At 44.0% G+C, this 24,855-nt stretch overlaps 1 protein-coding gene across 1 annotated transcript; it reads left to right on the top strand.

Annotated features, from left to right (window-relative positions):
• Positions 1-273: 273 nt before the first annotated feature.
• Positions 274-21,463, top strand: LOC144139188 (uncharacterized). Its single transcript, XM_077671618.1, has 10 exons — positions 274-369; positions 1,058-1,107; positions 2,826-2,864; positions 6,157-6,198; positions 6,804-6,900; positions 11,805-11,938; positions 13,599-13,643; positions 15,054-15,089; positions 19,970-20,132; positions 21,348-21,463. The coding sequence occupies exons 1-10, from the start codon at positions 303-305 to the stop codon at positions 21,359-21,361; spliced, it is 687 nt and encodes a 228-aa protein (XP_077527744.1). The 5' UTR covers positions 274-302; the 3' UTR covers positions 21,362-21,463.
• Positions 21,464-24,855: the final 3,392 nt, after the last annotated feature.

Here is a 24,855-nt window from a genome sequence, read left to right as displayed (position 1 = left end):
GGCGCCGGACAGCGTATCCGCAATCTGAAACCTATGACACGTGTTGAGTGCTCCCACATGTGTTGAGGGTTCGGTGATACTTGGCGGGTCACATTGAAAAACAATCACGCAGTAAAAAACACGAATAGAATCACTGAGATGGGTTGCGTGAGAGAATGGTACTGAAGGGTTCCTAAGCACTGTGGTGATACAAAGAAAAAGCAAGGGGGCATGCACGTGCGAAGGTCAAAATGGCAGGGTATATATATGAGCCTGATTTGCCCCTAGAGCTTCATTCATACCATAGCTTTTCACCAGCCGGAATGTATTCCGTTTATGGTTTTGGCATCGTCCTTGCAGCAGTCATTCTGACGCCGGGTGCGTCGGCCGGTAAGTGTTAAAGCTTCTTCAATTGAAACCATTTTAATCAAGGTTACTTATATGCAGCACAACTAAAGAAGAAAGGGTCGGGTCGGTCAGGACCAGAATATTGAAAGAAACTTCAGGAATCTTGGGGAAGTAGGTTTCATACGCAGTGCACGCCATATACCCGCTATGAGTTTTCCTGTATGAAGCAAGAAAATTCTGCTAGGGTATACCTAGTACGTTAGGAGGTGGGTGCTCTTTGTTCCCAAACTTGTCAACGGATCTTCTATTATACAGGATGAGCGAACGGTTCGGGCAGCACGTGTATGATAGGTGAGCGCTCAAATGTCGTCGCTTCGAATTTAATCGCGAAAAAGTGGAGTGGGAAACCACCCTTTAAACCGTTTTCACTAAAATCGCACATTTGTACCGTATACAACATTTATGAAGTACCTACTCTAAAAAAAGTAACGTGGGTTGAAAAGTAGCAGCGAACATTGCAAAATTCCTTCCAACCATCGAAATTACCGCACATAAATGTAAGCAAAGTTGTTAGCACAGAAAGGCCCGTGTTTGGCATGCGAACAATAAATGTAGGGAGAATTCAAGCTATATAAAAACTTTCCTGCTGTGAATAGTTTTCGCAAGTCTATTTTTAGAAGATGCTCCTTGTTGCAATGCTTCAGATTAATTGAGCTTGCGCTTCTTTCAGCTACCACATGCACAAACGCTACCCTAAGTGATGTCTTCGGAATCGGCAAAGTGAGTTGAAAACCTTTTTAAAGGAGAATTTATTCTGCTGGCTACGGCGTTCAAAGGACACCTGAGCGGAAAAACCTATAAATAATTTTAAAAATTTTGATTGTTTTTATTTTACACTTTGCGCTTTAAAGGAAACAAAGTTTGATTTTCATATCCTGAATGATATGCGCAGCGTTCCACCATGGCAACTAAAGAAACGAAACGTGTAGTTGTCATTTCAATTTCTTAACAAAGTTTCGCGAGAAAGGAATTTTACGGAGTCAATATTTCACAAGCTGTCACAGCAGTTCGCCACCGCACTGCTTAATCGCTGTTTCGCTTAGTCTACTCTTCTTCCAGTTCAATACTCACTCTATCCCTCATCCGGACATTGAGCTACACATGCTAGTGGGAGTCTTCAGGCCAAACATTTCGTGCCGATCCGTCAACATAGCGAGCGAAAGAAGGACAGGAAATCAGAAAGTTGCCTTCGAGGGTGGAGAAAGCTGCCTCCGCACCGCTGCCCACGTTTCCAGGGAAACGTAAAGTCGAATCTCGGTTCACCTCCATCTGTCTGCACGTCCATCGTACACTGTTTCGACTGGTCCCGTGACTCCCGTCACCGCTTGTACACGTTAAGAATGAAGTCTGCAGCTGCTGCAGAGCGGCAATTGATAGAAATGAGGGCTACGAAATGCCGATACTAATGGACAGCAACAGCATCAACAGGCAGATATTGCGAGCAAACGTGCATTATGAAACGGTAAATGCGGTATGCATGGTTGGCACGTAGTACAAGGGGCGTGAAAACAGCGTCGCGTTGCAGAGTTATTAAGCCGGACCAAGGCGTGCCATTCGGGAAGAGCCTCAAGTTTTGAGAGAGAGGGACCCGACACCTATGCTTTCCTTAAGTCCGCCAATAAACCTCTCAATACTCTTTTGGGCAATATTATTTTTTACAAGAATAATATTTCTCGAAACTCACGATATTTCGGAAATTTATTTATGCCCATATTCACAGTGCAGTGCTTCTAGGCTGTCTTACACATGCACGGCTTTGATTAAAGAACTCAGTGGTCGTGGGATGTTGTGGTCGTTATTAAGGAAACACAGCTACAGTCACAATTACAATGGAATGTGCACTGCACATATTTCTGATTCGCGCACGTATTGCGCACGGTACAGTAAAAAGCGGAAACTTTTTACGGCAACCGAAGAACACATCCATACACCGAATAATAAAAAGTATTTTCATTCGTTCCACAGCAATACTGATATCAGTAGCTTGGTGTTGTCAGCAGCTCCGCACGCACTGAACACAGCACTATTTTTTCTCATATGCTTTAGCTATGCAACTAGCTCTTCTTGCTGGCGGGTTTTGCTCTGACGATTCGGGCTGCTCCACTTACAGCAGATCCGCGGCTTCCGCTCCTGGAGAAGTGAGGAAACCCTGTTTCTTAACTTCCGTATGTCATAGACTAATCCTTTAAGTAGCTATTGACTTTTACTGCGGTAGTACATGAAATAAAGATTTGTTTTACACACCAATACCATTACACCTATAAAACCTGTTACACACACGATAAAATGTGTCGGATGTTTCGTATGGGGTTGCAAGATTTTTGTCGTTTGAAGATTTGAGCTTCCTTAGTTCATCTAAAACTCTTGTGTCGTTCCCTTCCCGATCTTTTAACATCGTAATAAATCTGACCTTCTGCCCTCATATGTTGTTTTTTCAGTGCCTTGGTGGTACTGTGAATCTGTGCGGAACCAGTGCTGTAAGTCACACCTGCTTGAATTATTTGTTCAGCTTTGATTAGCGCTATTAAAAAGATGCAAACTGATTTATATAAATGCTAATAGAAACGGCGTACACCAAAATGTAAGAAAGGCAAAAGACGGCGCTACCCTGACGCAGATAAAAGTAAAAGCTTGACCAAAAAATTATAAAAACCTTGGCACTTTAGTCTGGCGAAACTTGAGTTACGTACTTTGCCACCGTCAGCTGGGTACGGCACGCTTGATTTCTTTGTAAGTAGGGGGACTGATACTTCAGCCCAAGCTTGTATGCGATCAAGTTGTTAAACCGCTGCCAATGCCCCAATCAGTAACGTTCCCAAAGTACGTTAGCTATCGCGAAGCATTTAGAGGTGTTTTCACCGAATATAATAATCGAAAGTCTCAAAAGCCTAACATAAGTCGCATACATTCCGCAGCCCGTAAACGCAGGCACGGCCAGAAAATTCGTATGACATGATACAGTCATTCCCGTTAAGACGATTTCGAAGGGATCCTGATATCTAGCTCATATTAGCAAAAGTTCGCCTTGAGCGGGGTGTTTTAAATAGTGGACATTACAGCAGAGTAAATGTGCTATTCATCTTAAATGGGATGCTCGTCATAACACAGTTCGCCTTACCAGTATACTGCAATGTATTTTAAGTGAAAAATGCGCTGATCATATTAAAGCTAACCCTTTGCAAAGTCCTTAGTTTACTTTTCCTCTCGGAGCAACGACTCGCTGGGAACATGCTCCCTCTACTCTGAGCACTATTTGGGGACAATAGTATTGGGGAATGTGGTTCCAGGTATGAACGTGAAATCCTTATCTGCGCACGGAAAAGCGCCAGATACTTGTATGAATGTGATTATTGGCGGCGTCTCCCACCCATACTAGATAAAAAGGAGGTGGTGTACTAGCCTTCCGTGAAATACTCTATGCAATTCAAATCCCGTCCCACATCCTTTTTGGTTCCGAAACAAATTTCGATTAAAGGAAGTCCATTGCCTTCATGCTCCCATGCTGGGCATGTACATCATAGACTAGAGAGGGGAAAGGTCGGAAGGTTCCATACCTAGCACATTTCTTTACTCACCGAAGTATGTATAAAGTGGGCATACCGCTTCCTTATTATAAAATACTATTTTTTTATAAATACGTATGTACACTCTTTATTACAAAAAAAAAAACGGTATTGACCCTTCTTTCCGTTTTTAAAGGGGGATCGCTACGAGTGCGGCAGCAACACAGGAACTTCCACAAGAACAAATATTCATTGGTGGGGCACGCGAAAGTTTGCTTCCAATGATTCAATGACCAGGCCGACTCTTGGCGATGCAGAAATAGACAAATAGAGGATTGCTGCACCTGGGTCACAGTTGAGGCAAATTTACAAGAAAGTTTTATTATTTTAGTTGAGTTAACGTGTCGATACGGGCTAGGTGATGAATTAAGGAGGTGGTGTACTAGCCTTCCGTGAAATACTCTATGCAATTCAAATCCCGTCCCACATCCTTTTTGGTTCCGAAACAAATTTTGATTAAAGGAAGTCCATTGCCTTCATGCTCCCATGCTGGGCATGTACATCATAGACTAGAGAGGGGAAAGGTCGGAAGGTTCCATACCTAGCACATTTCTTTACTCACCGAAGTATGTATAAAGTGGGCATACCGCTTCCCTGAAGTGGCAAGCTCCACTTCAGGAAAAATATATCGATAGAACAAATGCGGCTCTGTCCTGTGAATATCGTTTTCCAGAAGTGAGGCTTGACTGTTGAACATAAATCATATAACTTCTTTTATTTTGTTACGTTTAAGGTCGCAGATATTTTTTCATAAAGTCTGTAGTTAACAAAGGAGAATTTAGTTTATTTGTATATTGTGATATCAGAAGTTGTAGACTCGCTGCTAGAAAAGCTGGATTTAAACGTCCCTTATTATGTATGTGCACCGAGAGTTTCAGCGCAGGTTATCAGTACCACGGATGAAATAGCGACGGGATAATTAGGCGCACTACGTGTATTTTGTCTGCTACATTTGAGAGGGAAAATAAACGTTTATTTAAGTCAACAGGGGGGATTGTACTGAAGCTTGAAGGAGGCGTCATCAATCCAGAATGCCTTGAGCGCGGGCAGCATCGACAGCCCGTTGAGCCAGCCGAAGCTGATCGTCCAGGGGCGGTATTCTGGAGTTTTGTCCCTTTTGCGTCCCTTGCAAAAGTGTCCCTTTTGGCGAGCCCTGATTGGCTAAAAGCAAACAACCGGAAGTGACGTAACGCAAGCGCGACAAACCTACTGCCAACGTTTATTGCTTAACCGGAAGTACGTCACGATGAAAGGGACGCGAAAGGGACGTTTTCAAAAGGGACAGTTACGAGAATACCGCCCCAGGACGGTGCTCGCCAAGGCGCTCTCCCAAACCTCGGCAGAAGAAAGTTTCAGGTTGGGGAGAATCAGTGGGGATTCGTCACACCCTCCGACCATATGACGTAGCGTTCCGGGTTCGCAAAATTGGCAAAGCGCAGAGTTCTGGCGTTCAAAAAGGTGAAGCCGGATAGGATGGGGGAATGTATTCGTCTTGAGAGCACGCAGATGACGTTCGTGCTCTCGGGGTAGAGATTTGTGGGGGGAGCGAGTGTCTGACGCAACAGCCTGTAGTGCTGCGTGATCCCTGCGTAAGTGGTCAAGGGCTGCATGCGCTCAGGTTCGGCAAAGCTGCTCTCGGCGCCCGCTAGGTGGGTCAATTCTCGAGCGATGGCGTCAGCCGCCTCGTTTCCAGGGTTACCGTGATTTGCCGGAGCCCATACAATCATGATTAGCCTCTTCGGGGGCTGCTGCTGGATGATGCGTAGCGTTGTTGTGTGCAGGCGTCCCCAAGCGAAATTCCCACAAGCCTGCTGCGAGTCCGTGAGAATGACCGCTGCATTACTTTTGACAAGCGCAAATATGTGTTCTATGGGGCGTTCGCAAGACTGACATCACCGCTACCCCAGTAATCTTACTTCGGCTCCCGCGATGCCTGCACCATTCATGTCGATCATTGTAATAAGCGTTAATTATCGCAATAACGTTTGAAATAACTTAGGGTAGTGATATTCTTTACCGTAAGCCCTGAGGTTAGTGCAAAATTAAAGAAACAGATAGAGGCTATCAAAACTATGATAATTCTTGTAGTTTACGGGATTGTACCAGTTGGGCAGCTTTATTGACATGAATGTATATATTTTTATGCTTTGATATCGCTTTGGTGCACTCGTGATGCTAGCGTCGCTTATGTGTTGTTTTTTCTCAGAACCAACAGCAGACTGTGACAGGCTTCACAAAACTGTTGCAAGTGAGTAAAAATTTATTACAGTAATGATGTTCTTGTTGTGTTCTTGAAATCTGCCGACACCTAAGTCTTCACAGCTGTTTTGATTGCGGTGCAAATAGTGACATAAAAACGGTATTCGTTTCTCCTGGAACAAGTGTTTATTTTTTCCTAGAGGGAACCCTAGAAAAGTGCTGGTAGTGTGAAATACTTACACTATGCTTCCCGAGTGGTGGCTCCCGAGGAAGTCGGTTTTATCTGAAGCCGTATTCAAGGGCGCGCAAGTATCCTGCACTTGTGTAACACATTCGTTTTAAACTTGTTGAAACTTATCTTTGTAGAATAAGCAGGTACGTCGAAAATATTAAATGAGAATTCATAAATTCGGGACATTGCCAATGATGTAGAGCCCACGCAGCTATCACAAGTGTGAAGGCGGTTCTTGAGTTGTATTTTAAACATGCATACGAAAAAGGTATATTTTAACCTTGCATTAACTGAAGAGAGTTACCTGTCCTCAATAATCAAAGTAATAATTTGCAGCATTCCTTCCCTAAAACATTATTATCAGAGTTTTATTCCATGTGAATGGTTATTGAGATTCTAAATATGTATTTTATTCACTACAGTGCGTGCTGACTGGTATGTTCAACACGGGTACACCCACTGGCATTATAAACGCTCTTGGACCGATAATAGAGGTTTTTTTCGGAACTTCATTGGGCGGTGAGTGTCAAGTCGTCATTTATTTAAACTTGCCTTCGCCAAAGGCACGTCTGGCGGATGGCACTTACGGTGGACTATGTTCTGCCATTAAATAAAAAAAAAAACGAAGGAGGCTCATCCTAACTTGTACCCCTTGATGTTTGCGAAGCTGTACGCAACCTTCACCACCCTCACGATGTTTTAATTCCACAATTGCAGCCGATTTGCTTCTTCGCTGCCGCAACGACCTCTACTCCATCTTTTTTGCTATAACGGCGTAGAAGAAGCACGTCGAAGAAGCAGAACGAACGTACTGAACGCGCACACTTAAGCTAGGCGCCCGCACGCGCAATGTGTACCCTATCACGTGTTCTATGTCGATCACGTGACGTGATTCCTCTCCCCACAGTCACAGCCGAGTGAGTAAGCCGCCTGACTCTCGCGTACTAACGGGCCGATGCCTCGTCTCGCATTTTAAAGTCGGTCGTTGTTGATTGTGACGTGGACGACGCAGTCTTGCGACGTGAGTGGGCTACTCCCAATACACGAGATCGTGTGGTGCCTATGAGGCAAGTCGGGTTCGTTTCTACGTCTCGGGCGACTTATTTTCCCGAGTACAAAACTACGCCGTGGCACCCGTCCCGCTGTCTGCCCGCGGTTGAGTGGCATGCGAAATCAGCTAAGATGTAAACAAAACAAAAAAAAAACATCTCGGGCCATCTCCACTAACGTGAAGCCTAGGGAGGAGCCAAGCGCGCCGTGTATAAGTGTATTTTTGGCGCCTTGGCGTTTTTGCCAAACGAAATGAAACCGTTGGGGGGGGGGGGGGGAAGGGGCATTCAGCTTTGCTTTAAAAGTCTCGCGTCTTTGAAGCACGAAGCGTTCTAGCGCGAGGCGTAAACGAGTGTCCCGGTGTATTTTAGTACGCTTACGAAGCGTTCCAGCGCGATGCGTAAACGAGTGTCCCGGTGTTTTAGTAGCGCGAGTACGCGAGACGACGGTTACAACGACTACATTAGACGCCGACAGCCCGAGCCCTTAAGGCGCTTCGCCCCTAAAACAGAGCATGCTGAATCCTCGTTGGGTTATAAATGCCGCCATCACCCAAAACACAGAATTTATAGAACACATGCGGGACGAAATAAGCGTTTAGAATCCCTCACGATCGGTTTGAACGAGTGGGAATCTTTGAAAGTTAAAATTAAATAATTTGCGCACAATAGTTAGGCGTGAGGCTGCGAGAGGATTGGCGGACCAAGAACGACTCATGTCAACGCTCCGAGTTCTCATAGAGGTGGATGAAGAGAGGACACGGGAATTCCGTGATGACATCCGAGTAACAAAGAAAGAGCTGTTCAAGGAATTAGAGAATCGCTATTGGGGTTCCTTGGTCCTCAGCAGGGGGCAGGGAGTTGATTACCAGAAGCAGTCCTCTAAAGTCTTCCGCACACACGAGAGAGAGAATTCCAGCCGGAAAAGCATCACTGATGTCCACCACCGAGGTCAGCTCTCACGGGGACCACGGGAAGCTGCAAGCGCTTTTGAGGCCTACTATTCCCGCCTTTTCCAATTCCAAACTGCATTAGACCCCGTTCCTGAGAACTTAAACTCTTACTTAGCTACAAAAAATTTATGATGACTTAAGAGAAGCAATCAACTCTCCAATAACGGCAGCCGAGGTAGAATCCACAATAAATAGACTTTCCAAAAACAAGTTGGCAGGTCCATACGGGATTATTTCAGAATTTTATCAAGCGGTTAAAACAGTTATGCCCAATCCTCGCTACAGACTTCGAGGACACGCTTCCAAGACAGCTACGACCCCCTTCCATGCGGAACAGCCATCTGATCCTCTTGCTGAAAACACCACAATCTTGCTCAACCCCAAGCACCTCGGATTTGCGGCCGATCTTCCTTCTGTCTTCGGAGTATAAAATCCTGGCTCGGATGCTCGCTCAACGGCTCCATATCGCCTTTAGTGCGGTGGTAGGCCCACACCAGACATGTGGCTTTAACGGCCGAACTCCAACTTGCACTGCATGAGAACCACATACGAGGCGGGAGAACTAGGGTTTGTTCCGCTGGCTGTGATTTAGCTCGGCCTCAGGAAAGCCTTTGACAGGGTACAACGACCGTTTCTGCTCACACTTCCATGGCACTGTGGATTAGGAGACGCCATTTTGGAGGGGATTCAGATTTGCTACATTCAAACTACCACGGGAAAATCTTAAATGGGCAAGTAGGAATCCCCATCGTGGTACAAAACTCGGTTCGGCAGGCATCTCTTATGTCTCCACTGCTTTTTTCCCTTTAATTGGAGCCTGTGTGCCGCATGGTGGCCGCTTCCAAGGGAATTGAAGGTCTTGTAATAGGCGGGCTGTAACTCCGAGTTCTCGCATATTCCGACGACGTTACCCTTGTCTGCTCAACCGCCACCCGAGTTGCGACAGTGCTCAAACTGGCAGCTTTGCCGTTTCTCCGGTACCCAGCTGAACCTTGAAAAATCAGAGGGGGCCGGATTGGGGAGCTGGGAATGCAAACTACGCAAGTCCTTCAACATACGGTGGTCTGACCGCGTTGAAGCATATTTAGGTGTCAAGCTTGGCGTGGGCCAGGCGGTGGCGCCCCGGTGGAAACCGAAAGTTGACGCTGCAAAAAGGAAGCGTCACCCATGTAGGAACCGGAACGTATCAATTTACACTAGGTCCCTTTTGTGCAACACGGTGGCTTACCCCGCGATCTTCTACGCAGCGCGCACTATCACTGTCGATGTCGGCTTCGTACTTAGGCTACACCGGTCGTGGGCGGTCACAATACGAACCGGTGCACCGAACAAACCTCTTCTAAAACGTGGAGGGGGGAAACATTGGACTGATTATTGTAGAACTCAAGCTCTCAGTCCAGCGCTTCTTATATTTCCGCCACCAGGCTGACCAGTTCATTCAACCTGCTGTCCAATGCTTAGGACGTCGGTTGAATGAACGGTTGACGTCCTCCATTTGAGGCCGCCATCCATTTACGTCGATTATGGCTTCCGCATCTCCGGGTTCTACAAGGAGATAGCGAGCGCGGTGGCTTCACTGCAAACGCTGCTTTCGTGAGAATACCTGCTCGCTGTAAAGCCGCGAAAGCTGTACTGGGATTTGATAGAAAAGACACCGCCACCATCCCTGTACCGTCAGCCTTCGGCCCCTCAGGGTGGACACGAAGTGCTGAAGCGAGTTAAGCAATCGCTCATTCCAGTCGGAACGGACTTTTTTTTCGCTTCCACGCGGCAGTATTGCCAGTCATGGCCCGCCAGCAGGAGAGGGCTTCCTTCTTCCTTCCCCGGGGACAGGTGCCTCCTATGTGGAAATCGGGAGACCCCCGAACACGTTTTTTTCCACTGCAACAAGGCCATTTATTTCCACGACTAAATCCAAACGTGCTTCCGTACCTCGTGGAACGCCACGTGGCCGAGCCTAAAGTTTCTATGCGTGGAAGCGGATCACCCCGTTGCCCGTGACTGCGCCTGTCGCCATAGGCCTCCACTCCCTCTGGAAAGCCACGACAGAGGCAGTTGAGTGCGGCCTCCACCCACAGCCAGAATGGCGACACTTTGTGCGTAAAATAAAATGGGCAGTTCGCGCTCTTGGGACACCAAGCTCGGACCCCTAACTGCGACGAACTCTCATACGAGGAAGTCATGCACTGAAGCGCATTAAGGCAAATTAGGAGAGGCGCAGTCTGGCAAACTTCTAAACCCATAAAAACAAATAAAACTCGAGCACTCAACCGGCCAGCACATCCTTGCCTTATACGATCAATCCCTCGTTTCAGTTCTATACGCAAGAGAGATTAGCGCCGGCCTTTATCTTCCACAGAATTCATTTAGCCTTTGTTACGGTAAAGCCTGTGATGCCGTTGTCATCGTTCTTACTTCTTTATTTCGTGTTTTTCTTGCTGGATTTATGTACATTGTCATGTCACCATATGTATACCCAAAAATGTAACAGACACATCCGCTGTCAGAGACGCTGCTGAATACTGCGTAACCCTCTGCATAACGTCTACATTTATGCGTTAATAAAGTTATTGCTGCAAAAAAAAAAAAACAAAATCACGGCGGTAGCCGAGTGGGCAAGACGACTGACTCTAACTACAATGATCTACCGGACACAGGTTCGAATGCCGCCGATGCCGGTGATTTATTTTTTTTTTTGTACTGTTATACTGATTTTTGAGAAACGCCGGAATCAACTAATTGCTAAACAGCTTCGCTGTTAAAAGGAAGAACACCGATCCAGAGAACGTAGCGTTGTCCTGAAGAACAACGCAAACTGATTTGTAATTCAGTACAATCGTTATATATTTTCATAAGCTAAGCCAACTTTTGCTTATTGAAAAATATAAAAATAAATATTGTGAGCATTCGCGGCGTTCTTTTCATGTGATAAGTAGTGCAAGCGATATCATCACTATCACGGTCAGTGTGAGCGCCGAGGGGTAGCGGCCCAACCTCTTGTACTCCTGTCCCATCGTCATTATCATCTGTGAATAATCGTCGTCGTCATTGTTGTACTCGTGTTCTCCGGAACGTTCGGTCCGAGCCGTCTGATAAATGTCATCTCAGAGAGCTTGTCCCTCGCTCTCTCAATATATGCTTATATGAATATAAAAAAGTAAACCTGAATCTTGCGACTTATTTAAATCGTACAGTAATGTAATACTCGTGGTCAAAACTGACACATGAGAATCAAACTTGCACAAACTAAGCCAAGTTTTGCTTTTCCTCAGTCTGATAATATAAAACAGTAAACTTCATTCTCACAAGTTATGGAGGTCGTATATTATTATACTCAGGATCTTTAAAAACTAGCATATAAGAATCAAGTTATTTTTTATTGCTGTCAGTAATCATTTGGCATTCTTTATTGTTTCCACAGGGTTTGCAAGCTTCTTGGAATTGGGTAATCTCTCACTTTGTGGACCGCAAAATTGCACAAACTTCTTTAAAACCAACGTTACTTGCAACGGCACCATCACTCTTCTCATTCCAAGCACAGGCAACGCATCCTCGGTAATGCACCTGTCCCATGTACTACGTTTCTTCATTGTGTTAGGAGAAAAAGTGATAGCAATCATGTTTTCAACAATTAGGCACTTTACGGCAAAAATTCAATCAACATGCCTGATGAGGCTGGCAAATGAGGAGGTTTTATGTGGATGCACTTGTTTTAGGTGTTTACGACACCAAATGTAAACAAAGCTTTCGAAGTTCATGGAAACGCTCGCGAATTTTTGTGCCGCGCATATTACGGCACAGAATTAAATTCATACCGAATACATTCATTTTTGTGACTTTTACCATACGTTTATTCCTTGCGCCAAGTTACCACCAACTTAGATATTTTGGTTTTCTCACATGACGTTTTTGTGGGTCTGGTCCCGAATCTCCGAAGCTTACTGTGTATTTGTAAGAATAAAATACAGTGCTACTACGGGAAAGCCCACAGTTTGACGCCCTAATTTTCATAAAGATGACATTACCCATACTTGCGAAACAATTCTGAAGTGGGTGTTGGGACAGGCTGCGGATAGGCTGCATAGATGAGACTGCTAATAAAAGAGGTCACGTGTTTTGATTATCATCTCTTGATATGCCATTTAAATTTTGGCCAAGACGGTAAAATGGATGCTGTGGTAGCGCGAAGGTAAGTCCAGCAGTGTTTGCCAAGTGTACTAACAGCAAAATTTACCCTTTCCTATTCTAGCGCAGCCTTTCGGGGAGCTTCTGTGGTTTTCGGCATTTTACATAAGCTTTAGTATATTCGCTATTGTGAACGAAGTTATGTAGTATACGAAACGACATTTCGACCATGTTGCAACTCTTCCACCCCTTTATTCGAAGACCACGCTAAAACTATGAAAAGCACTCACAATGCGGTCGCTTTTAGTTTGGTAACACAAGCCCACGAATTTTAGAGAAAGGCAACAATCCTACTTTGAGGAAATACATTTTCTAGTCCTGTATGAAACAGCCGGGCTCTTTTTCACCATGAATAGACATCTAAAGGCTCGCAAAATGGTGTATCTTACCGGCGGGGAAGATCACACATGAGCATGAACAGAAATCCAAACACTTGTATAAGGATATGTGACTTTATTTCTTGCGAAGTTAGTAGGCGGCCACGCATTTCCTGAACAAGAATACAATCTAACTGCAATGAACGCTGCTAAAAATAAATTGTAAAAGCGTTTGAAGCTGAAAAATTAGGCAACTGGAATGCGGCTGAAATCAGTCCGTGCTGCCCCAACTTTAAAGCCATATCGACATGGAATGACCTTGTTTGCAACCTATGAACATAAAGAGCATCATGCGCTCAGTCTTTTTGGTAATGCCGCAGCAGTGAAGTTCTAGAAGGACATACTAAATGGTGATGTTACGCTCTTCATAAGGGGTGTCTTGGTGGTAGGGAAAGGGCAGTTTGTAAATGTCATAAGACGGCTTATTAATTTTTCACAATTGCCAAAGCGGGAATGTGCCGGTTATGTTCAATTCGTTATATATCACAGGCAGCGCCTAAAGTAAGCCTTATTAGGAATTTGCGGGTTAATTTTTTAACTGTAAATCAAATTTACACGCGCGCCAGCATGTTTTTTTGCTGTTATCGTGTGCCTGCTTTATTATTGTTTGTAACTACTAACGCCGAAATTTCTGTTTAAACATCTTTACGCAGTGCGTAAAGAATACGAATTTCTGCACAGCTGGAACAACGGCATCGGTATGTATGCAAACTTTTTGAGATTGTACATTATAAGACAAATACGCCACAAAAGTTTTGCGCGAGAAGCCTATCGTGACGAATCACGGCTGGTTTTGGTTTGTTTCGTCAATTTATTATTGTCGTTGTTTATGGCGTCGTCCTATTTGTGGATCTGGTTTTAGTACATGTTTCAAAAGCGTTTTGGTTATCACAAACAGCGCGAACACAAATATATGTAGGGAATACTTTAAGGAATAAAACTAGTGCCATGACTTATACGTATGAACATTGCTCAGTGCAAGGTAAACTTTGGGCGTATTTGATACAAAAACATAAGAGATAAAGAGACTACCGCTGTTCTTAATTAAAATACACTCTAGGTTAGCTTTTAGGAACACAAATTGCAAAAGCGATCTAAAATGGCGTTTAAAAAAGATGAAACAAAAGCAGAACATACAGAAAGCCTACTTGCTTGAGCTGTTCCAAGCTCAAAGAAAAGCAAATTGTAAATTCAGGACATTGTTTCGCCTAGTCGGAAGGGGACCGTTGTCTAGGCGACGTGTCAGACACATGCGCTAGGCTGCTGCTGTCAGTAATTCTTTCAGGAGATTGGGGTTGCTGTGGGCACTGCTTCGGTTCAGTTAATTTTACTTGTTTAAGCGTTGTCATTGGCCTGTACTTGGCAGATGATGTGCCTAGTCAAAATAGCTCCTAATCGAAGTAATAACATACATACTTGTTTTTATCAAGGCCATCGATCCCTCGCGGCAGGCATCTTTGTGGGATTTATTTATTTTATGCCTCGACACCACTTAGCTACCCTTGGAGTAATCTCCTTTGTTTTAGTGTAACCGGTACGTTCTCTTAGCAGGCTTCTGTGTTCGCTTGAAGGTACAGAGCTTATTAATTTTATTGTACTGTACCCGTGCTTTCATTTAAATCAACAGGAAAATAAACCACTGGTACCGTTCGGTATATCGTGAGCGAAATAGACAACTAAGAATTTTAACTACGAAACATGCTGCTATTCCTGTGAAAATTACAGTGAATAATAACAGCTCGGGCAATTTTTACCTATCTTTAAAGACGAAAATACTCGAATTAATATTAAAATGATGGTTTAGCAAAAATGTTTATTCTTACGTATATCAACTCCGAATTATTTTTAGTAATGGTAGAATTTGCCTTCTTTGGCTGTCGAGTAAGAATTTTAAAACAGTAGAACTTCCGTTATGTTGGCGCATTTAACGCCAGCATACGTCAAATAAGAGACACACAGGTTGGCAAGGCCTAAGCTGTAGCCACGTGACATCGGCCACTTGTTAAAAATAACGTGGAAAATTCCCGTTTAAGCAATAAAGTACAGCCGGATTTGAAGCTTTATTTAAGTGGCAGTAATATGACTAATGGTTTTTTTTCTGTTTTCAGCCACAAGGTGTAAATGACTTCACTGAAGCGATTGACGTGAGTAGGATTTAAGATTTACAGGTTTTGGTAGCAAGCCACCTTGTTTGAACAAAAAAAAATGCTGTAGAACAAATATCTACAAATCGCATAACGCATAGCCTTCGGCGCCATGTTCACTGCAATTCTTTAGTTTTCATGTCTGATTTCTACATTTTTCAAACTTAAGTGGTGGGATCGGAGGTAAATAATTGAATCTCGTACTAAATAGAAATGTGTTTATTTCTAACATGCGGAGCTTATAAAGAAACTTGCACATGCAACTTGCACATTATGTGCATCACGACAGCGTTACAAAAAAAAATGAATTTAAGGGCTACGAAAAAAGCATTGCGCATTGAAGTGTACTTTTGTCATATTTAGTACAAATTTTGTACAAATGTTTTCAGGAATTAAGGCGTCTATTTGATAAAGACACTTGAAGAGCAAAGCACAGTTATCTTAATTTGTGGAACCAATGCAGTGCAAAAAACTTTACCTTGACTTCTAGTTGGTTGTTATGAATAAACTACTAAACAATAAATGTATTCATAAAAGGGAGTTACATAGGCTACATCAGAGGGTAGCTGAGTAAGGGAAGTTTGTTGACGAACCAACCAGTCTTCTCTGCGCAAATTCGAGCATGGCAGAAATATTTCCGTTGTGATGTCATTGTGGTGGGTTTTCCAATCCACAATGGGACGTTTTGTTTACTGCATGTCGTACATTTACCAATTCGCTGAAATATTTTTATTTCTACTTTGTAGTAACGAAAAAAAAAATGCTTCAACATTTTTTGCTGGCCGATACGATGTGTAAAGTATATTTTTACTGCGTGATTGCATCACCTGGAAAAGGATCCTCAGTAGTTCGATTTACTTTCAACTCTCACCACATTGACAAAACTGAAGCCATCAGTTTACCTCTTTAAAATAAAAGAGGCAAACTGATTTTAATTTAATAACGAATTTATTATTATTTAATAACGATTTACTAAACGAATTTAATAATAAATTCGCACTGTCTGAGATGATTACGTGTCAGTGGTAAATGCAGCGATTTGAGGATTATCCTGCACCGGAATGGTACCGACCATGTGGAGAAAGTTGGGTTCTCCCAACTATTCGCTGTCGTCTCTTGTAGCCTCTCACAGCCGTCATCGCTTAGTAAGAAATCCCAATTGTACGATGCGGGAGGCAGAGGCAAATACTGCCCTATTTTTGCAATTTTGTTGCACTAAGTAACTATAAAGTAGAGTTGTTTGGATTGATCGAGCTGGTTCGATTAAAAAAAAATTCGCCAGGAATTTAGGGAATTATCTACTGATGCGTAGCATTCTTACGGCGCTTGTCTTGAGTATGAATATTTACAGTCAATATTAAGTAACAAAAGCCTGATTAGGGCTAGTTGGTTGTACATACTGAATAATTAGAGGCGCTAAGCAACGGGGACCTACGTGTTTCTTCGTGTTTCTTCTGGTCCCCGTTGCTTAGCCTCTAATTATTCAGAATTACAGTCAATTTTTTTGGTTTTTCCAAATCCTGTCCGACCGATTATCTCCATTTACGCTATTATAACGATTCCAAGTGGAACATTCGCGAAATCTGAATTATTGTGTAAATGCAGGGGGTCATACGGTCTGCCATGTTGCGTAATTGTGTAATGTTTTTCTTATTTTTTTAGTTTTCCAAAAATTCGTTCGACCAATTATTTCCATTTACACTGTTAAAGCGATTAAACTTGTAACTTTCGGGAAATCTCCATTATTGTGCAAATGCAGGGCGTTAAACTGTTCGCGATTTTCTGTATTTTTTTATATTTTTTCTTATTTTTCTAGTGTTTCAACATTTGTTTCTACCTATTATCTCATTTACGTTATTATAACGATTACAGGTTAAGCTTTCGCGAAATCGGTATTATTGCGGAACTAGCATGCGTTATACGTTCTGCCGTTTTGCCATTTTCTGTAATTTTCAATATTTTTCCTTTTCTAGTTTTTCAAAATTTCGTGCGACCAGTTATCCCCATTTACGTTATTATAGCGATTACAGGTGGAACTTCCGCGATATCTGAATTTTTGTGCAAATGCATCGCGTTACAAGGTCGTGGCTGTGGGGGTACTCGGCAAAGAATACTGCGCATAATAGCTATAGAAAGCACTGAACCGTCGGAGAAAATGGGATTATATTTACCAGCCTTTCGTACAATAACTCTACCTAGCGGAAATTTACACTTGTTTAATTAGTTTCTATTTTCCTGCCTTTTTCTTTAGAGTGACGTTCGTAAGCCCTCCCAATTTTAAAAAGCTTTCATATTCAACTAATTCATTTAAACAATTGCTGCGCTGATACGTTACCAATGTGCTCTCTTTGAATTATTATTTTTCGTTCTCTATTAAAAATAGGGCAATAATTATGGCTACATTTTCTCCAAAGATTGTCTCGGGCAACAAAAGAAAGAACCAACTGGTAACTTGGGAGCATGCAAGCGTGAACGGAATATATGGTAGTCTAATTTGAATTACAAACCACGCCACCTAACCGCTCTAAAAGCGCCGAAAGCACCAATGACATCCTCTGTTTAAGTATAATCATCGTGTTACAACTGTATCGGTCAGCTCACCTTGAAAGTCACACGTTTGAAAACGCCCAAAACTGTAGGTCGCAGATTAAATAAAGACGTATGCAATTGTGAAGGTTGATATAGTATAAACAGAAATGTATACAAAAGAGTTGATGAGACAGCTCAGTGATTGACGAAGTTGCCATGCAAACAGGGAGAAGTCATTGCCTGAGCCAGTTGTGAAGCACCTTCGACATACGGAGAGTTCTACGAATTTCTTTACATCGTCGTCTACGGTAGCGGTATCCCTCCGCTCGTTTCACCAAGTATGCCGCCACGTCACTGGACACCGTGGGTTGTACAAGTAGCTGTTTTGAAATTCCCGTTTGCCATCGAATATTTATGATGCCATCGAATTTTATGAATATTTATGAGGGGAAATTTTTTTTCAATGAACGCGCGCACGCGGCAACACAGGCACACCAAAATGTCTGCGCCCATGGCTATTCCGGGGCAAACGTCACGTGACGCGGTTCGACCAATGACCGCTGTCGGCGGCATCCAACAATGAGAGAAAAGAGTGCCGATACTACGAAACCTGATCCAGTCCCTGTAACTGCGACCTTCTTGCTATGGGTTACCTCAAGTCGAAGCGGAGGCTGAGGTGCCCTTCGCAAAGCGTTTTAACGCGCTTCGCCGCCGCTTGAAGGCGTTATAAAATTTCCCCGCATTTCCCCGAGGGGAAGAATGTGAAAGTGCGAATGCATGAGTTGAATTTGCGCGGTTCGGTAATGTTCGCGAAAGAGAGATCGCACACACACACACACAACTACAAAGAAAGAAACATGCATTTATTCACAGACACCTATTTGTGTTGTCGTTGTACTTGATTGCTAGAGCGGATCTCAGCTTTGAAATTTCGTGTCAGTACTCCTTTAAGCGGGTGCATTAGCCCTTCTCACGCCCGATTCCTGGCCAATCCCCCACGTGGGTATGTGCCATGCACAGACACCTATTTGTGTTGTCGTTGTACTTGATTGCTGGAGCGGATCTCAGCTTTGAAATTTCGTGTCAGTACTCCTTTAAGCGGGTGCATTAGCCCTTCTCACGCCCGATTCCTGGCCAATCCCCCACGTGGGTATGTGCCATGTCAGCGGCCAGGCAGCGCGCGCCAATCTCCCCCCGTTGCCAAGGAAGACGAGGAGATTCCTGGCCAATCCCCCACGTGGGTATGTGCCATCTCCCCCCGTTGCCAAGGAAGACGAGGAGCGCGCGCACCCGCAGCTGTTGCTATGTGGACGGACGGCGGTCAACGGAATTCAGGGTCGCTTATAAAGTGCATTCGCACTTAAAACGGAGCGAGAAACGAATGTAGGGCCGACTAGGCAGCTAGAGAGGATGGAAGCCGAATGGCGGCAACGAAGTGGCAACACTGGTGGACAGAAAGGAAACGGCAGGAAGCCAATGCGCTGCTATAGCAAGCAGACGTGACCATTGATACGGTCACAACGCAATGTCAGTTTGGGCCGGTGTGCGAGAGGAATGCAAGAAACACCGTGTTTTGCTCGCTTCGAAAGCCAAAATGAAGCGCGTGAATCGGGCTAAGGCTTATGTCCGCAAGAGAGAGGAAATAGGTGTTCACGCATCCTAAGTATCCATGAGTGGATCCTGCAGTATGTTTGAAAAAAAAAAACGGAAACATTTTGAGGTGTGTTTTTTCGCCCTTGTACCGTCAAAAGATATATACCTCTATCACACAACCTCATCTTCCGAAGGATATTTGACTACGACTTGAATGATTTCACTTGAACTAGAATTTTCGCCCTAAGAGTGGGACGACATCTTACCGTGACAGTCATTTAGTATACGTTGTTTACCCATGGTTTGAGTTGCCGAGTCTTAATATTTTTGTTTACCTACTTCACATGTCAACCCGCCGCGGTGGCTCAGTGGCTAAGGCGTTGCGCTACTGAGCACAAGGTCGCGGGTTCGATTCCCGGCCGCGGCGGTCGCTTTCCTGATGGAGGCGATAAGCGAAAATGCCCGTGTGTACGAGATTTACGCGCACGTTAAAGATCCCCAGGTGGTCAAAATTAATCCGGAGCCCTCCACTACGGCGCGCCCATCGCCTGCGTTGCGTCGGCGCGTTAAACCCTACAATCAATCAACTTCACGTGTCTGACTGCGCCACACAGTACGAAAGAGATGCCGCGTATAGTTCACAAATGTACCGCATATAAATGTACCGCATGTAATTATACATTTTCCTCCCAAAATGCACCCACTATCTTTCCCATGACAGACTTGGTTCTTACGTCCGTTTTACTGTTTACTTGCAGTGCCTGCTTCAGCAAGTTGCCAGTCCCCAGCAGCTGGGGAGCATATTCTCCGGAATAGCTTGCCAACTTCGCCAAGGACTGAGCGGACTGAGCTCCATGGCCGGACCCTTTTCTGGCCTCGTAACAGCGTTCACCACTTTCTTGCTGTTCTCCTTTCCGTCCTGTAAGTTTTACTGCACTCGAGAAGCATGCACGCCGATCGTGAAGCTACTACATAATTCGATATTTCACGTCTTACTCCACGACGGGCCCACGACATACGCCAAGCCATTCAACTTCTAAGACGCATTGCATAGTAGAGATAATGTTGGCCGTTAAAACTGCAAGGGGTACAAGGGGATTGTATGGCGCACCTTGTTTAACCAGCAACTGCGTTAAACCAGCAAACTGCGTTAAAGTTCCAGCAGTTGCGCAGATTGCGATAAATACGCCAATTAAGGCGGATGAGTCTGTAGTCTGAACGCGGCCTTACTGTGGCGCGAAATGGGAAAGCTTATCAATATTTCTTGCGTTCTTTCGTTTACAAACTTTTTATGGACTCTAACGTAGCTGATCACTGCCTTACCACAGACTAGTTCTTTGAAATTCAACAAACTTGCATTTTGTACTCGGGCTTCTTTAACTCATAATATAAATTAAAGGGATGGCATGGTCATTTCTGGCTTCCTAATACTGCTTTGACGAGACGGCGTTCATGACCTGATATTCAGGTTCTGGTATATTGCAGGGCCATAACGGCGTAACCGTGGAACTGTCGGCCCTTAAAAGCACGTTTACAAGCAATTTTTAGCGTGGCCCTTTTGTTTCATCGTACACAATGGGTTTCTACGTCACCGCAAAAAAATTCATGACAGCACCGCGTTCTTATATGCTGACATAAATCGTTACATCAACGCCAAAACATGGCAAACCGTCGTAATAAAAAATAAATCAGGTGTATTACGGACGCTTTATTACGCGCGCAGTCGCGCGCAGTGGGCAAACAGCGGACGCCTAGTATTGTAGTTATATCGTGCGTGGCCTCCGAACGTCATGTTAAATTTCTTTATCTCGAAGATTCCAGATTTGTAGACCTATTTTGGAGTAAATATTCACCCCGAAACTGTCACTAACCCCAACGCACAAATTGTGTTTAGCACCCTAGAAGATGCTATCACACGATGTAAAACCTGTTGCACATTGAAACTGGTGTTCTTCTGTGAAACATGGTTAATTAGCGCGGTAAGACGGGGTAATAAGAAAAGACCACAGAGGAGTAGCGTTAGTCCTGTGTGGTCTTTTCTTACTGTCCCCTATGACCGCGCTTCTTAACCATGTTTCACAGTTCGAACCAACTAGCCCACATTTATGTGTTGACGTTCTTCTTCCCGTTTTCCAGGCAACAGCGGCTAGCTTTGATGTGAATGTTTACTCAAACCCGGTGCCTGCTACAAAGAAGTCTTCAAGGGAATAAATGAGGAAGTATTCTGGAAGAATAAAACGATATTCATTCTAGATGATGTGCCCTCAATACTCTGACCATTCATGATTTCCTGTGAAGCCAGCGATCAGGAGTCATGGCACGGCTTGGCAAAAGCCTTTTCGCGATTTCGGCTGTACGTTTTAGCTTTGAAAACACAACCCATATTACGCTGACAACTTGGCTCTCCTTGTGGGTGCGCTTCCTTGTGGCATTTTATTTATTTATGCAAGACACAGGTGCGTAGTCGCGAATGAAGTAAGGGGGAGGGGCAAAATTACGAATTAAGGTAACAACGGAGCAGCAAGAACAGAAAGTGCCCGAATACATAATGCAGAAAATAACACACGAGGAGGCAAAACGCAGTATACACAATGCGAAAAAAGTACAAAAAACTGCACAAGTCAACGAACCTCAAAGAAAGGTGGAAAACCGTGGTGTTATAACTTTTGTAAGTACGCGCGAATATAATTTAATATAAAGAAACCCGCAAAAGTCATAGCCACAAGTGCACTGTAAGGACTAGTACATATTGCCAAACGCCAGAAACAAACTAGAAAAAAAAACAAGTGCAAAAATATAAAGTTGGTGAAGGATTACAGTGAATAATAGTTAAACACGAGGCATTGAAAAGTTGCATGACCTGTAAAGGGTGCTGTGTTACATGAAAGGATGCCGTTGCATTCATGAGCGGAGCAACTTCTCAGTGTTCCTCAACGACTTGGGGGCCGCAATTAAAGAAATTGTATGCAGCTACCACTGCGAAGTTGGTTTTTTTTTAACTCTGTGGGATTCAGTACTCCAGTGTCTCTAGGGGAGATTGTCTAGAAAATATTTGAACCAAAGTTTCTCCAACCACTTTGATAAATGCACTTTCAGGGTACATGTTTGGACTTGTGCAGCGGCCACACGCATAAAAGCTGTGTGCCCTAGGAGCCTTCAAATTTCTTTTCGCTAGCTGAACGCATGTCTTGCGATACGGTGTTAGATAAGGACACTTAAAAACAGGCTGAACATGTACGAACAATATGGCAAGGAAGCACCCACACAGGGAAACGTGTTATAACTCTTTATATTGAACTCTTTATAATGAAGAAATATTTATTAGTTCAAAGAGAGCTATGTGATCGCGGTCGCTAATACAGGATGCCATTTTATCTGGCCAGCTTAGCCGTGGGTGGTTCAGAAGACTAATTTTGGCGTGAGGTTGGCACCCCCGAACTATGTGTAAATAGCACATGTTTTAAGCAAAAGTTTCTAGGCCACTCGTAAGCTTTGTGGACCACAAATACAGTCAAACCTGGATGCAACGAAGTTGACAAAAGTTCGCAATTTTTCGTTACATCCAGGTTTTCGTTACATGCAGGTATCGAGGTAAGAAAGGAAGCCAAAATGCGAGAAATAAGTGAAGGTGAACTCTCCCTTCATGGATTTATTTCACAGCGAAAAACTGCATGAGTTACGCCATCTGCTTTCGCACAAGCTGAGGCACTACACGGTGCTCCGAAGAATCAAGGTCACCTACACCCGTATTAACAAATGTAACTTAAGTATCACTGTTGCCTTTTCGCACTTTTCGGCGCCTTAACGTGTTACAAGAAGCAAGCTTATGCTGAAAGTCTGCCTTTTTGCGAACTCGATGCTCCTGACCGCACTCGAGATTGTTAAGACGGTGCGAGCTGAGATACTATACCGGGCAGCAACATTATTCTTCCTCGCCAGCGGAGACGGCATTTTAAATTGCGCGCTTTTCTTGAAATCACGCAACTTCTCGTTTTCTAGCAACAGCACTCATCACTGACGAACCGATACCACAGATAGAAGTGGAGACGTGGGACTAAATGCCGACAGGACGGCCTAGCACCTCAAAACTGAAGTCTGGAACCGAAACCGCACTCACACGTGGAAACGCACGGTATAGTTCGTGGTGCCGGCGAAAAAAAAATGTGAAAGGTAGTTACTCTTGCTAGCTGGTGGTGTGTAACGCTACACAAGCAGAACCAGAAGGGATTGCTACGTTAGCCACGAAATTTGTGCTTGCCTCTCCATTCACCACCACCCCCACCCCTACCCCCACCATCGCTATCATCATCATCATGGCTAATTTCCTGTTAAGGCGATTCCAGACGTTTTTATTGCTGCTGGCCCCTTACGGCAGTGCTAGTATTTGGCAAATTAGCTATTCTCTCCTGCCGATTTTTGAGTAAAAGTGCAAAAAATAATGACTGATCAGTTCGGCGACTTCGTTACATCAAGTTTAACCACCGCGACGCTTCGTTACATAGAGGTCGCCAACACATGGGCTTAAATGGGACTAGCACTGGGGAATTCAAAAACTTCGTTGAATCCAGGAGTTCGTTACATTCAGGTTTGTTACATCCAGGTTTGACTGTAGCTCAAACAAGAAGTTAACCTTTAAATCTGACAATATTATTTTATGACAGTAAGAACGAAATTTGTTTTCTCTAACTTTCCAGCGTGAAACATTTCAGCCTCACTCGGGACATAACCTTGTTAAATGTTAAATGAATTTTTGGCGGCCTGCCCATTTCCGGCATGGCCTAGAAAATTTTGACAAAGGCTGTACCCACGTGGGGCCTACGTAGTCTGTACATGCGCCGAGATCTGTAAAATTGACTTCAGTCCTTAATAACAAGGGCTATATATAAGGTGTTCTGTATGGAAATATTACTCCACTATGACTCCCTTTATTGTTATCATTTTCGTCTACGACAAAATTCTGACACATCAATCGTTGCAGGCGTACAGACGGTTTTCTATCCCAGGTAAGGGGCAGACAAATTAGCGGCGTTATTATGAGCCCCTTACTGTTCGTGAAATAGCGACGATCAGTCCCAACGCATTTCAGCCCCCATCACCACTATTGAGCAATTTGAGCGACAATGTTCAAACGTTTTCCGGGAAACCTTCTACGAATATTTCTCCTCAAGGCGTAAGTAGAACGTCCGCATTTTCCTTGTTGCCAGAATACGGCTGTAGTCTGGCTCATCAAACAGGGTGGGTGCCTTTCTGTGGCACTAAGAAGCCCTGGGAAGGTTAGAGGCTATAGTATGACATCTGTATGCTTTATGTTAAGTAGTACGTGCAATGCTTTTATTTATTGGCACCGCTCTATATCATATTACTTGTTATTTTTTTTTTGCAACCAAACCGTAGGCAGTATAAAAGAGCTGTTTTATTACAAATAGATAGGTACTTTCAATGCATCGCTCAAAGATGAGTCGCGCAAGAAATTCAACAAAAAATGTCGAAGAAATATCACCTAAAACACGTCTGGCATTCAGTATAATCAAATTGGAAATAACCTTTCTACAAAATTCTGATTGATTGATTGATAGTTGGGTTTAATGCGCCGAAGCAACGCAGGGGATGGTGTGCGCCGTAGTGGAGGGCTCCGCATTAATTT

Source organism: Haemaphysalis longicornis, unplaced genomic scaffold (genome assembly GCF_048455015.1).
Source record: "Haemaphysalis longicornis isolate Haplotype H1 unplaced genomic scaffold, Haemaphysalis longicornis Haplotype H1 scaffold_5, whole genome shotgun sequence".
NCBI lineage: Eukaryota > Metazoa > Arthropoda > Arachnida > Ixodida > Ixodidae > Haemaphysalis > Haemaphysalis longicornis.
This window is presented reverse-complemented; position numbering and strand designations above follow the sequence as displayed.

Bases quoted from the DNA above. Each gene is read 5' to 3' on its own strand.
- LOC144139188 (XM_077671618.1), top strand. From the start codon at position 303: ATGTATTCCGTTTATGGTTTTGGCATCGTCCTTGCAGCAGTCATTCTG. The intron at 370-1,057 runs GTAAGTGTTAAA...CGCTTCTTTCAG, and splicing joins GACGCCGGGTGCGTCGGCCG to CTACCACATGCACAAACGCT. The intron at 2,865-6,156 runs GTAAGTCACACC...GTTTTTTCTCAG, and splicing joins ATCTGTGCGGAACCAGTGCT to AACCAACAGCAGACTGTGAC.